The sequence below is a fragment of the Puntigrus tetrazona genome, chromosome 20 (assembly GCF_018831695.1).
Source record: "Puntigrus tetrazona isolate hp1 chromosome 20, ASM1883169v1, whole genome shotgun sequence".
Classification (NCBI taxonomy): Eukaryota; Metazoa; Chordata; class Actinopteri; order Cypriniformes; family Cyprinidae; genus Puntigrus; species Puntigrus tetrazona.
Genome location: NC_056718.1, coordinates 18,594,614 through 18,607,957, shown reverse-complemented (window position 1 = coordinate 18,607,957; position 13,344 = coordinate 18,594,614). Strand labels below are relative to the sequence as shown.

At 37.1% G+C, this 13,344-nt stretch overlaps 1 protein-coding gene across 1 annotated transcript; it reads left to right on the top strand.

Annotated features, from left to right (window-relative positions):
• The first annotated feature begins 414 nt into the window (after positions 1-414).
• LOC122325333 (spermatogenesis-associated serine-rich protein 1) lies at positions 415-3,307 on the top strand. The gene is made up of 7 exons (XM_043220348.1): positions 415-525; positions 827-950; positions 1,249-1,373; positions 1,600-1,767; positions 1,937-2,048; positions 2,422-2,484; positions 2,583-3,307. Exons 2-7 carry the CDS (start codon positions 835-837, stop codon positions 2,704-2,706), a joined length of 708 nt encoding a protein of 235 aa, XP_043076283.1. The 5' UTR covers positions 415-525; positions 827-834; the 3' UTR covers positions 2,707-3,307.
• The last annotated feature ends 10,037 nt before the right edge of the window (positions 3,308-13,344 follow it).

The window sequence follows — 13,344 nt, the reverse complement described above, 5'->3', positions numbered from 1 at the left end:
GTTACATTAACTTTCAATGGACTTCCTTTAGAATGTTATGTTCTAGTATTTTGTAATAATCACTGCAGAGCATCAGTTCAGTACTGTAACAGGCCTATAGGCCTACCTACTTAATATTTTTTATTAAGCTTTTCACGCACGTAGACATAAAAGTATTAACAGTACAACAAAAATCCTTAAGGATAAACTACCTTCTTGCGCCATCTTGCGTTTTGACAGGCTAAAGTCAGGCAAATTCACATTATTTTACTTACATTTTATACCGTATTCCAACAAACAACTCGACCAATAGAGTTACCATATTAATAAATTTTGTATATCAGTATGTAAGTGAATTATTAAGAGAATATATAGACTGCACAATCAATTTACGGTGTAGGCTAATTGTAGCTATCATGCTTTGCTAGGCTATTGTCAGTTTTGCTTATGTTCTCCTGGCAACGCATTATTACAATAGTTTTGTCTACGGCCTTTAACTCAGTTTTTCAAGATCACTGGATCATTTAGCAACGCAGTAAACACGAGGTAAGGTTTCCAGAATATATTTGGTCTTTACAGTCTAACAATGATATTTTATTTACTACTAAATATTTATAGTAGTCGCATTGAGATGTGCAGACGAATATTTTAAACACTAGTCTCACTGCAACACTTGCTCACAATCACAATTTTAAATGAAATTGATTAGCTTTTAATTAGCCTAGCACAATTTCTGGAAATCTTTTTAAAGGGAATTTACATTTTTATTAACAACACAAGCAATAGCCTATAGCCATATAATTACTTATTTTCATATCAGGTCACTCCTATATGTTTTTTGTTACAGATAGTGAAATGTCACGGTGTGGCGATATGAAGAAACACACCGACTTTGGTGACTCATTCTGGAGTTTTGGAAAAGAGCAAGACTTCAAGCCTCACATTAGACACGTTGAGCCTATTCTCACTGAGTAACTATTTCATGAATCAGTTTCTCCCCCATATAGTATTAAAAATTGATTTAAATGCAGCTGGAGTTACTTTTAAGTGACAGCTTTTCAATTGTTCATTTAGTGATTGAAGCAGTAGAAGCAAAGTGTCAAAAGTTTTATTGCGTAACCTGAAGCACAGATTGAACAGAATTCCTGAGTGGGACATCTGAGAGACTCTTGAGTCTTAATTTTAAAACTGTGTGGTTACTTTACAGTTAACTGTGAGACTTGTGGTCTGTCTCTAGCCAATGTCAATATTTGGGACTTATGGTTTTAGATGTGACCTTGACTGGAAATCTCAGTTGCGCTGGATACCTGAACCTAGATACAGTGATGCCCCATTTCCACACATCAAAGACGTGAAGTTTCCCAATGAAAGAAAACTGATGAGATCCTTCCCACGTGAGTCAGGCTTTGATCAGCAACGTCTATCTGTTCAAGTATTAATAAAAGCATCTCTAGTGGCAGCTGTACATGAAAACTTTCCTATGACTTCATTACAGTAATCACTAAGGCTGTAAGATCTAAGACACTTTTAACTCTGCTTTTAACTCTTTCTTTAGAATTTGTCATTAGATTCTGGGTTCATTTTTCAGAATTTGTTATATTTACTGGCATGTCCATTTAGAGGCTAATAGCATGTCTGCATCTGAATGGAGTTTTTATCCAAACTTTGGACAACCCAAGACGTATCATGCTGGAAAGAGATGTTTTATGGATGGCATTAATCATACGAGAAGCATGAGATGCATTTCAGAAAATTCCCTGGAATCATCTATGGGGAGGAAAAAGCAGGGTAAGACATTATCAATGCTAATAACATTACTCCCTGTTACTGTTCATATATTTGAAATTGTATTTAGTGAAATGTAGTTACTGCATGTTGTTTTAGGTCATGGGTAGTATAGTTTGGAACATCTATAGAGAGACATTCAAAACTTTAATAAATCATATCTTTTTTTCAGCCACAGACAAATGCAGCATCTACCCTTCAACAAAGGTCAGACCATTTCTAGTTCCTGAGTACAGCCCTGACTTTTATAAATATGAATCATCACTGCGCACAGCCACTTTTGGGTAAGGACCAACATGCTTACTGTAGATGCAGTAAGATAGGCTAAAAAGATGGGACTGTAGCCACGTTTTAATGCTAATTAATGAACATAAAACACCCTTTGTTCCACTTCCTGTGAAGGGATATATCAAAGCACAGGATTTCAGAACTCCCTATTGAAAGTGAACTTGCAAACAGCCAACAGTTTTAATTCTCAAAGCACACAGCAGGGCAATTGAAAGATGCCCAAAGAAAAGGAAAACTCAAAGGCTATAAATACGCAAGAACCCTTATGCTTTAACAAGACTAATTAACAAGAAACATCTGTAAGACAAGAGTAAGGAGATCAAATTTGACTGATTTTCTTTTTACATATTTACTTGTGTATTACTTTAGGTCCAGGCCTTTTGTCACATTTAAACCATTTATTCACCTAAAACCACCAACAAAAGATATCAAGTAGGTATTAGAGATTAAATTATGGTGACCTGCACCATTCCTGACTGCAAATATCTATGCAATTTCTTAAGGTTCATGTACTGTATATATATTCGCAGCGTACAGTGTGCAGAGAAACATAAAAGTCATGCTCGTGATGAGGATATTCGTGAAGTCAAGCAGCTGAGCAGCTGGAGGCCAGCACCAGACATCTATGACAGGACGGTTTTGCTGGACACCTAATTTGGAAGATGTCAAGCCATGCTTACATACTTGTTGTATTGTTAGAGCTTTCTATTTTATTTGGTTCTTACAAAGTGTTCAAGCAAATACAATTGTTTTCTTTTCTTCAGCACTACCTTATGGCTTTCCATTGAGTATATTTTACAGTATTTTGATATTTATTGTTCAGCTCCAGATCTTCTCGTCGGAAAAGGCTGAATCAGGACAAAACGCCATGGGCTTTAGACAGTGAAAATGATTTGACCTTTTCTTTGCCTTATTAGCTGGAGGTCCGTCACATAGATTTTCCTTAATTACCTGACAAAGACAGATGAAGGTCTTTTTGCCGTGCTCAAATTTAATTGCAGGGTAGAATAGGGGACAGTTAAGTATGATTGTGTAGGGAATAAGTTTGTAATAGTTAATAAAAGAAACCCTTCTTGTTTCATCACAACCTATGACACTGTATACTATATCATTCATACCCAGTATGATATTATAAGCTAAATTTCTATTGTAGTCTGTTCGTTCTGAAACATATAATCTAATAGCGAAATATCTGTTCATAAACTGTTATTTCAAAAAAATAGGATAAAATCCAACAGCATTTTAAAGAAACCTATTTGCTTTTGTAAAACATCTGTGTGTGTTTTTTGTCCATATGGTTCATCCAAAAGGCAGATGAATAATACCCATGAGCTTATCAACACTGTGCAGCCTGCATGTTGCCATTGGTATATGCACCCATACTTTCTCTGACCTCACACAGCACGCTTTGATAATATGTATACATCATACTTAACATGTATCACATTTATGCAGTAGAGATAGATGATATTGTTTCACTCTGATAACGCTATAACATTTCCATAAAATCTTCCCCCTAGGGTTATACCAGCCCACAGTGTTATTCATATTTATGTAGATCACAAATTTGGGAGCCATTAAGGAAGCTATTTAGTCATTTTGCCCCCAACTAAAAGTGCTAGAAACCTTTTAGTGTATGCCACTTTTTGCAGTTTTCCTCCTATCATTAAGGGTCATTAAGGACAATGAAATTAATGCATGAGAAAGTGAGCGTGCGACTTTTTACGCCAGCCTTGTGCAGATACCTTTTGGGGGTTAGGGACCACCCAAAGCAATTCGGCATCCTGAATCTTGCACAGCACCTTACAGGTATTGCCTTATCTGGAGCAAACAGGCCTGGCTGTTTTCTAGCACTCGCCAGTGAGACATTTCAGATCTGCTGCGTCACTGCATGAAAATTAATGTAAGGACCTTTTGTTTTGTCAGGTGTTTTTGTCTTCTCAAGGAAAAAAAGTATAATGTTGAGACCATGTGCACAGATGGAGGTCAGATTCACCCTCATTGATTTTATGCATGACCGTACCTTAAAACATTGAGGAATTTGGCACATAGGCTACTACACCGGCAAGAAACATGGACATACCAACAATCATGATCCTAATCTTTCTCCATAACTAAATCTCAGATGGTTTCCAGAATGCCGTGAGCCTGGAGACTGTATTCTACACAATGACTTTTTAAAAGCTTAGCCTAGTGCTCAGAAAAGGCTGTTGAAATAGTATTCTCAATTGAAACGAGTAGCCTAGCGGTTTGGAAACAGTTCCTTAAGTGACTAATTAAAAAGCAGACTACTCAATCCAACTGTCCGGTGACAGGGATATTAAAATGCGTAAGTATGATTATGATAGGTTATGTATTTTTTAACTAAAGTCTTTGAGCTGCTAAAAGAAACTGTCAAGCTCTGAATGCAACATATTGAGAAATACAGCATGTTGTTGATTTACATACATAATGTAGACTATTATAACTTGCCGAAAACATGACCTTGTATGACCTGTTCCATCTAGATAGTTCAATTTGTGTAAAATTAAAAGTTTACAATAATAATCATTTATTAAAACCTTAGGCTATTGATACAGTTTTAAAGCTAAGGAATCAACCATTCAATTTACTTAATAATTAAATTGACTTAATAATTTATTTCTCTATCTGACCATTAACCTTTTTGTTTTAATGGGTCTTGTTAGGCTGTTTAAACAGAAAGAAAGAAAGAAGTTATGAAATGGCACAGCTTGTAAATTTTACAGATTTGATCCATATATTTGGCCTTAAGGAGCCCAAGTAATTATTGAGCGGGTCGACAGACATTTTACCTGTCTCATTTTTAAAGGTGTTTACACCGTCACACCCCAATCACCAGAGGGCGCCGTTTCCAGAGTTCTAGTTCCTGTAGTCAGAAAGTGCAAAACACTTCTATTAAGATAAGAAAACCTTGCAGCTGTGTGTGTGTAGATGACGAGACTGTGCTGTAGTCCTCTGTCCAGTTTTGCTGTTTTGTGGAAATTTGTGCATTTTGAGTAGGAGCAGATCTGGGCCTTCAGGGTTACCCAAATTAGTATGCATGAACAAGTCTGTATGCCATGTCTTTGAAGACAAGATGACAGAACGTAGTGGTTATAGAAAACAAGAGTGATTTTTTTTTTGAGTCCATTTGTAGATCATTTTAAGCCATTTGAATTAAATAGCATGCTCATTTCTCTAAATATTTTGTTTACCGTTTTGTCTCGTCTTAAAAAGGTTTAATTGATGGTAAATCCAGATTGCCTTTGGTGAAGCCCATATTTTGCCCATTCATGTTCAGACTGACTCTTTGATATCATGTGAAAAATGATTTTATTTTTTTTCTGACAGGCTAGAGTCTCATGACATTTCAAGAATGGCTTTCCTCCTAGTAACACTTTTAACATTGTGACAATCTTTAAAGCCGGTGACAAGCTCCCGTGAGAATTTCTAAGCTCTACAGATCACCTTTTGAGCGCATTTATGTCAAAAGGGGAAGACAAATCCCAGGCACAAAAGTGCACAGAGCGCATCAGAGATCTTGCATCACTTATAGCATACTAATTTGACATCCTCTAGTGGAATAAAAGCATTCCGAATACGAGAGGAGCAATTAATGTATCTCAAGCCGAAGTTTCTTTTTTTAAATGCTACGAGAGGCATTCAGTGGAGATGTTCATTTGCTGTTGCTGTAATTGCCACCAATACGTGCATTTCTTTAGATGTTCATCTTTTTATGCATCTTTAAAGTCTAATTTAGAGGTTTTCCGATTGGCTGGTTGAAATGAGGTGATTTCTGTTCCAAACCGTAGAGTTCACTATTTCATTGGACCGTTGCAGGGCATCAGAGCATATTGATTTACCCATGATCGCTCATTGATCCTTCACCATCAGAGAAACACCCTACACAGCATTCTGTAAGGATTTGTTTCTGACAGTGGCACTGCTGTAGGCTACACTGACAGTATTAAGTGGAGTGCCTCCTGATTAACTAACAGAGCTGTCTAAACAAGGCTACTGTACTGATAGGCCCTCTGGTTAAGTGCAGCCAAGGAAAGGTTTCCTACTGTGTTCATGAAATATTAATGAGAGCTTTTTTCAAATTTTAAATTGAATTTAGTTGGGAAATTGTTATTAGCATGGGTCACCAGAAGTCACAAGCTTAATTTATTCAGATGGGCGTCATGTTAGTGCAGACTCTAATGCATTTTAGTATTTGTTCAGTCATATTTATGCATGCCTGACAGCTGTTTCTATTCTCTCATTGATCGATCAGCGGAGACGGTGGCGATCAGGGTACATTTCTGAGTTGTTTTTGTTGAAGCAGCCACTAGATGACACTGTTCAATTCCTCTTTACGTTTAAGAATCTGAAACGTATCTTACTGGCAAAATGTAGCTTTCTGAATGCAGTGCAAAATCATTTTTTAAAAATCATTATGCTTTACTATTTTCTAGTCAAATTATTAAAACATTCTTAAAGCTAGATGCATTTAAGCAAGCGAAAAATATATCATAGGAAGAAAATTCTTTCAGCATTTACATGCATATCATTCTCTAAACCCATATAGCGTTCTTTCTTGTGGAACACAAAATGTTAGTCAACCTGCAAAGCGTCATAAATATGGAATTTCGTTGGCACCACAATATATTAAAAAAATATTGTAAAAATGCGTAATTCATTCCGTTTCCGAATTTGAACTTTGCATCTTGCAATTCGGATTTTTCAAAGACAAATGTCAAAATTGTGAGGCATTAAAGACACAAGAATCCTGACTTTTTTCTGACGTGAAATTAAAAGGTGTCTGCAATGAGGTGAATTCATGTCATCAAAAACGTGATTTTTTTCCTTCTAGTAATTCAGATTTTTTTTCCTCACTATTTTTTATGTGATCGGGAGGGTTTTTATATCTACGTGTCTGCTAAATCTCCTTTTATGTTCCACCCCAACTCATATATGTAAGAAGAGGCCTTTCAGAAGATCACTATCTTCATTCCAATTTCATTGAGTGAGTGTTTAAATCAAATGCGCCACAGGCCTCGCAAAGTCAAACCCCAGCTGGAGCCGCACCATGTGTCTGGGCACCGCTCTAATTTGTCCATCGCATGAGCCAATCTGTGTAGGACACTGTCTGCTGGATCAGCACTTTATCATCAGCCCACAATGCTCGCTGAGCTTATGCCTCCTCTCCGCTGTTCGTGTCTTTTGTTATTTTGCTCCATTCCCCTGCATTCACTTATGGCCTGTGCTTTTTAATTTAGCTTTAGTGGTTAGTGGAGCCAGCAGTCAGCCTTCTGAAAATACAGCTGCTTTGGACTATTAACTTGTGTCCTTATACAAGCTGCAAGTTCACCTTGATGGAAATGCACTTATAATCAATACTATACAGAAGCGATAGAATGCAGTAATTACTTGAGAAGTATAGCTGAATTGAGTATATTAGTTTTTTGGAGCGAATCGCGGTTGCCCTCTGTCACATTTAAATCCAAGTGTGCGCTGACCCAGAGTGCATTGTGATAATGCTTGGATGAATGAAAATACATTTGAAGGTGGTCTAGGATGGACTCTGACCACATTTAATGAAGGTTAATGCAAGCAATGAGGTTCCACTGCCAATAATGTACATTGCTCGAGTTTGTCTTGACTTTTTTTGTTGTTGTTATTCTGGTCTTGTAACATGGACAAATCCTGTGCTTTTGCATTTTCCTAAAAATGCTGTTCTTTACCTAATTATTTCAAATGTTTTTGCTTTTTTTCCTCACCAAAATAGCTTTTTATTGACTTTTAAAAAAATCTGTATTGAGTCAAATTTTTAACCATTCCATTTTCTAAATCCATGTTATTGATCTTATTGTGATCAATTAAATAAATAAATACACTCACATACAGTGTATATTTAGAAAATATATTAAATGTATATATTAATATTCATGTAATTTATGCCTTACATAAATATAATTAATATTTAACATAACTTTTTTTACTAATAACATGTCACTAATAACATTTATATACATAATAACAGACATAGAAAACACATATTTTTTAAATAAACTTAATTTGGATGTGATTAATTGCTTCACAGCTCTAACATAAATACATACATATTTAATCTATATGCTGTATGGGTGTTTCTTTATACTAATAAATATACACAGTACACAGTATTATGTAAACAAAAACGTATTTTTGATTAGAATAATCATTTGACAGCACTATATATATTTTTCCTGCTATTTGAGTGCAATGCCCACATCTTAAAATCCTGTCTATAACAATTGATAAAAGAACCAGCCCTTCGAGATCTGTTGCTACAGTACTTCCATTTCATTGTGACTTGAGAAGTTCTTAAAAAAAGGAAATAGTAATTTAGAAAAAAAATTATAATAATACTGAAACAAGCTGTTTGATAATGACTTTGGTAAATAGAATAGGACATGCAAGTGCTTTTGAGTGTACTAATATTATATTAAACCTGCAGCATATTTGTGTATTATTTGGCCGAACATTAAGTTCATTGTTGCATTTACATTTGTTGCATAAAGAACAAATAACATTTGCACATTGCATGACTTCTTACCCATGTTTATAAAATGGACGTTTACAAATCTTCTTATTAGGTGCATGTGTAACCTCCCTCATTTAGTCGCTGCTCCTCCAGTGTTATGGGTGATAATGAGCACAGTGTGAGTGTGGGTGTAACAAGATTCGACTTCTCTCCGGGCCGCCGTCAAGCTATTAGCACATTTTGAATCACCACTCTGCATCGCTAGTGCTACCTCGGGAGCCACACTGTCGTCAGCGTATAGTGGCTGCTTGCATCAGGCCATTCCTGCTTCTACCTTCATCTTTTACTCACTGCACTTCCAAAACTCCCCGAAGGCGGCACATTAACTGTGTCCATAAGCCCAACTGGATGTGTGAGGACATGGAAGAGGTACCTACCCGTGTCTGGGTTGGCTTGAGCTGAGAGGAGGCCTAATGAAAATGCCCAGAGGACCTACTTTCCTTCCCAAACACCAGTTTATCTCTTCTAGACTGTGAAACCCTTTTCCGCAGCACTTTTAAACTTAATACTCTATGCTTTAAGCCTAGGAGCAGCTGCAACGGCTGAGATCAGATTAGATCCGGGTGCTTTCCATACCAATGATGTATGTCCTATAGTGCTCCTGAAGTGGAAACGCGTGCATGGTGGTAGCACCAAGGTTGTGGGTTTGATTCCTAGGGAATGAACAAACTGTCGCTTTAGATAAAATAATTTGCAGATTAGACATAAATGTAGAAATTAGCCAATTGTCAGGCTTCAGTGTAGATGGGTATGGGTATGTCACGAAAAATAAGTAATTAAACAGAATTAAATTTTTTGGGTGAACTGTGCCTTTAATGGTCAGGGGATAGGACAGACACTCATTTCACACTAAAGAAACTGACGAGCATTGTCCTGCTTTTGACCTTATCCAAACATTTTCCATATTCCATAGGCTTATTATTATCCATAATGACTGTGTAACCAGATGTTTTGGTTTCTCCTACACTTAAGAAAGTGGAGAGTGGAGTCTGTGTTTATTATAATTTATTGAAACACTCTGTTTGGCAAGCCCCAAATAAAAATGCACATTCACAAGGTAAAATCACTTTACAAATTGCATCCTAATTCAGTCTGTTATTTATTATTGTTTGCACAGTGCTTCTGTACTTCTGGATCAATCCATCTCAGGAAATAAGAGAGAAATGTCAAGGCAATTGCCTAATCTGTCACTTCCAAATTGCCAGACCCTAAAAAAGAGGGTGAGACTTTCAAAAACCGTTGGTACATGTACATGTGACTTTCAAGTTAGTCAACATATATGCATATATTGTGTATGTCTATATGTACTGTATATAGGTTGTTCTCTATTTGTTTTATGTTGATTCTATTAACTACAAAGGTTTTCAACATAAGGAGTTGTCAAAGATTGTTCTTTTTGAAGTGTATTTTCAAAGAAAGGTGTATTTGAGGCTCTACCATAGAGTTTACATCAAGAGTACTTGTTTCGCCAAATAACAACCGCCAGCAAAGAAGCAGAAAATAACAAGCTCTCTTTGTAGTCATGACTGCGCTTTCATTATTCAAATCCTCCTCATCTTCCAGCTCCAAAAAGAGACATTTGGCACATGGCTCTTGGAAAGAGAACAATAAACGTAATGTCAAGAAAGGCTTCTTCTCTATCTCTAGTTACTAGCATTGTTTTAGCCAGTTCACCTGTCTCCCCTTCACCTCATTATCGGACGGCAGCACCCTCAGGTTAGGTGTCTTAATCAAAACACCCCACTAATGCAACGAAATTGAGGTTAATCTAAAAACAGGCCTGTATGAAGAATAGCCCATGGAGGCGTGACAGCAGTGATAAAAGCAAATGTAAAAATCAAGAGAAAGGCGCTGGGTGCCTGGCTTGGGTCTGGCTTCCATTGCCCTACTCTGTTTTTGTTTTGTAAATGCTTCACTGCAAATGGCCCCCTTGCAGAAAAATACCATATTTATCATAATCACATAAGTTCATGGAGATGGAAAAAGTGAATTACCGAGCCTCCGCCTTGCTGTGGGGTCTCCTCGTTTATTGGCTCACGCACCTGCTCTCCTCTCCTCTGGTAATAGCTTTGGAGAGAGGATGCACAGTGGGCTTTCCGTGCAGAATGATGTGGCCAACTGTAGATCTGGGAAAGGCCTAAAAGTAGAAAGCTAGAGGTAAAGTATCAGTTATCGTGGTCAAACACGAGGGACTAGAATACAGTTGATCTGCCTACTGTAGCATTACTGTATTCCCATTTCAGCATTCCATCATTCCAGGGATTTCATATTCCATGACTGTTGTCCTCTCACGCTGTCAGGACACCATAATATATGGTTGTAGGTAGGAATTAAGCGGGAAAGATGGAGGAATCTGTTCTCATTTCCACTGTTGAGTTGCTAATCCCCAGCTGACATGCTCTGTGGACGTCTGCTCGGCACCGATTCTTCCTCAGAGTGTCAGAAATCCTATTTCACACACTCTTACTATACTTCATTATGTATGACATGCCTGAGAGATAAAAATGGATGGCGTGCAGCCATTTAGGCATTATGTCTCTTCCGTGAGGCCTCGCTGAGAAAAAACAGAAGGAATTGTCAATATAGCTGGTGAGAAGGCTATTCTCTACAAATATGAATAAGGTAAAAACTTCACCGATTCAAAAACCTTAGGCCACCTTGTGAAGAACAAATGCGATTTTATTACAACCGAAAGGATGATTTTAGTAACAAGAAGAGCAGCGTTTTACTTTAAGTGGTAAGGCGAACACGATGAAAAGTTGCCTGTGTTTCTTTAACCTCGCTTGCTGTTTCTCAGTAAATGTTAATTTAGTTTTGATGAAACAGAGCTGCAGGGTATTCCAGTCTGACTCATCATTGCTGTTCTGGTAAATAAGGACATCCACAGAGGAAATCAACACTTTCTGGATTCTCTTTGATCTATTTCTGGGCTGGGGCAAGTGTGGGAGTGTATGTCTGCCGGAGAGCTGCAATCACACCGCAGTCGTCGCGTTTACCTATACATTCACTTAATAATAAGCAATGGATTACTCGAAATGTGAAATTTTTACTCTCATATGCCACACCACTTTGTTTGACTTTCTTGCTTCTGCAGAAAATTAGATAACTGAATTAATATCCAATTGGGTAAATTCAGTAAAAAAACAAGGCCAATGGACAACAACAACAACACATTTATAAAGCTGTAAAAGTATATTTTAGTACACTTCTTTGTGACAAATGACATCCTTGTTACAGTTTTGTTGGCATATCTACAATGCCTTCAATGACAATAACAAATAAATGACTTGGCCACAGTAATTCCTGATAATAGCTGTTCATATTGCATTTGCTGTTTTCAAACAGGTTTCCCAATTACTTCTACTGCCCCTTATATTCTATGTTTGGACTAATAGATACTATTCTGATACTAATAGAGTCATTCTGCTCAAATAAGCAGAGCAGTATTTGAAGGGGTCATATGATTCTATTTTTAAAATCATTATTTGTTGTAACAAAATATGCTGACATGCTTTAATGTTCTTTTTTTCAAATACTGTACATTATTGTACTTCCTCTATGCCACACCTCTCTCAAACGCATCGTTTTCTACAAAGCCCCTCCTTCTGACAAGCACAGTCTACTCTGACTGGCCAGCTGAAAAAGTGCATAGTGCTTCGACGAACCCCACAAGCATGCGTTGGAAACAAAATGCCCTTTAACGTAATCGAGTTCAGCTTTCAAAATAAATGTAAAGACAGTTAATAATGAATGCGCTGTGCTATAAAACCCCTTCATTTCAATGGCTTGCTTTGTGCGAGTGCAAAAATCCACATTTGAACAGTCAATAACAAATACTTAGACCAATAACAACATATACTTACAATTGCTGATTCAGAACAGCTAGATTGTCAGAGCAAAGTCGGATTTGATTTAGAAATAGCCTTTGCACATCCCTTTCTATTCTCAGTCGGTTTGATTTTGCCAAGTCAGACATGATCCTATATCTTATTGACCCAGGATCAACATTACTGTCCAAAAATATAAACGTATCCCAATCCCTACCCCTAAACTTAATCCTAAAATCAAAAATTATCCCTCAAATCTGATTGGTTGATTGGAATGTTGTTCCAGATCAAGAAGAATATTAATCCAGGAACATCTTGCACTTGGTGAAATCATGCTCACCACATACACTTTCACAAAGCCAAATAAAGCTTTGGAACAGAAACACACAGCATCTCCCTGACATCGCTGTATCACCACTATTGTTTTACTGAAACCATGCCTTCTTTTTTTCATTATGCAAATTTTACTACGTCTTGATGGAGACATGTTGGGGCACGTTTTGAACTTTGTAAATCTACAGATCCTATACATGCACAAACAGCTACATACCACAATAAAGAAAAGGAAAAATAGTAATCGCATCATATGACCCCATTAAGTGCCACGGTGATAACACTAATCTGACATACCAGTGGCGTATACTTGTTATTGTCTCTGCACAATAAACCTGAATAGAAGAAATCCAGTTATAAGTGAAGCACTTTAAATGTTTGATCAGAGTTGCTACGGAGGAACCTGTTTTGTCATTTGTATGAACAGTAGCTGTACAAATAGCTAGCCAATTGCTGTAGTCACCGATTGTACTTTATCGTTTAAGCTGAACTGTTACCCATGCATGTAATCGTGCACTTTCACACCCATGTCCACCTGGATGGTTAAGGAGCAGCTCAGGCCTT

What these genes read in the sequence shown, in the direction of transcription:
- LOC122325333 (XM_043220348.1), top strand. Translation starts at nt 835, where the DNA reads ATGTCACGGTGTGGCGATATGAAGAAACACACCGACTTTGGTGACTCA. An exon ending in ACTGATGAGATCCTTCCCAC is followed by an intron (nt 1,374 to 1,599) that starts GTGAGTCAGGCT and finishes ATGTCCATTTAG; the next exon opens with AGGCTAATAGCATGTCTGCA. An exon ending in CCACCAACAAAAGATATCAA is followed by an intron (nt 2,485 to 2,582) that starts GTAGGTATTAGA and finishes ATATATTCGCAG; the next exon opens with CGTACAGTGTGCAGAGAAAC.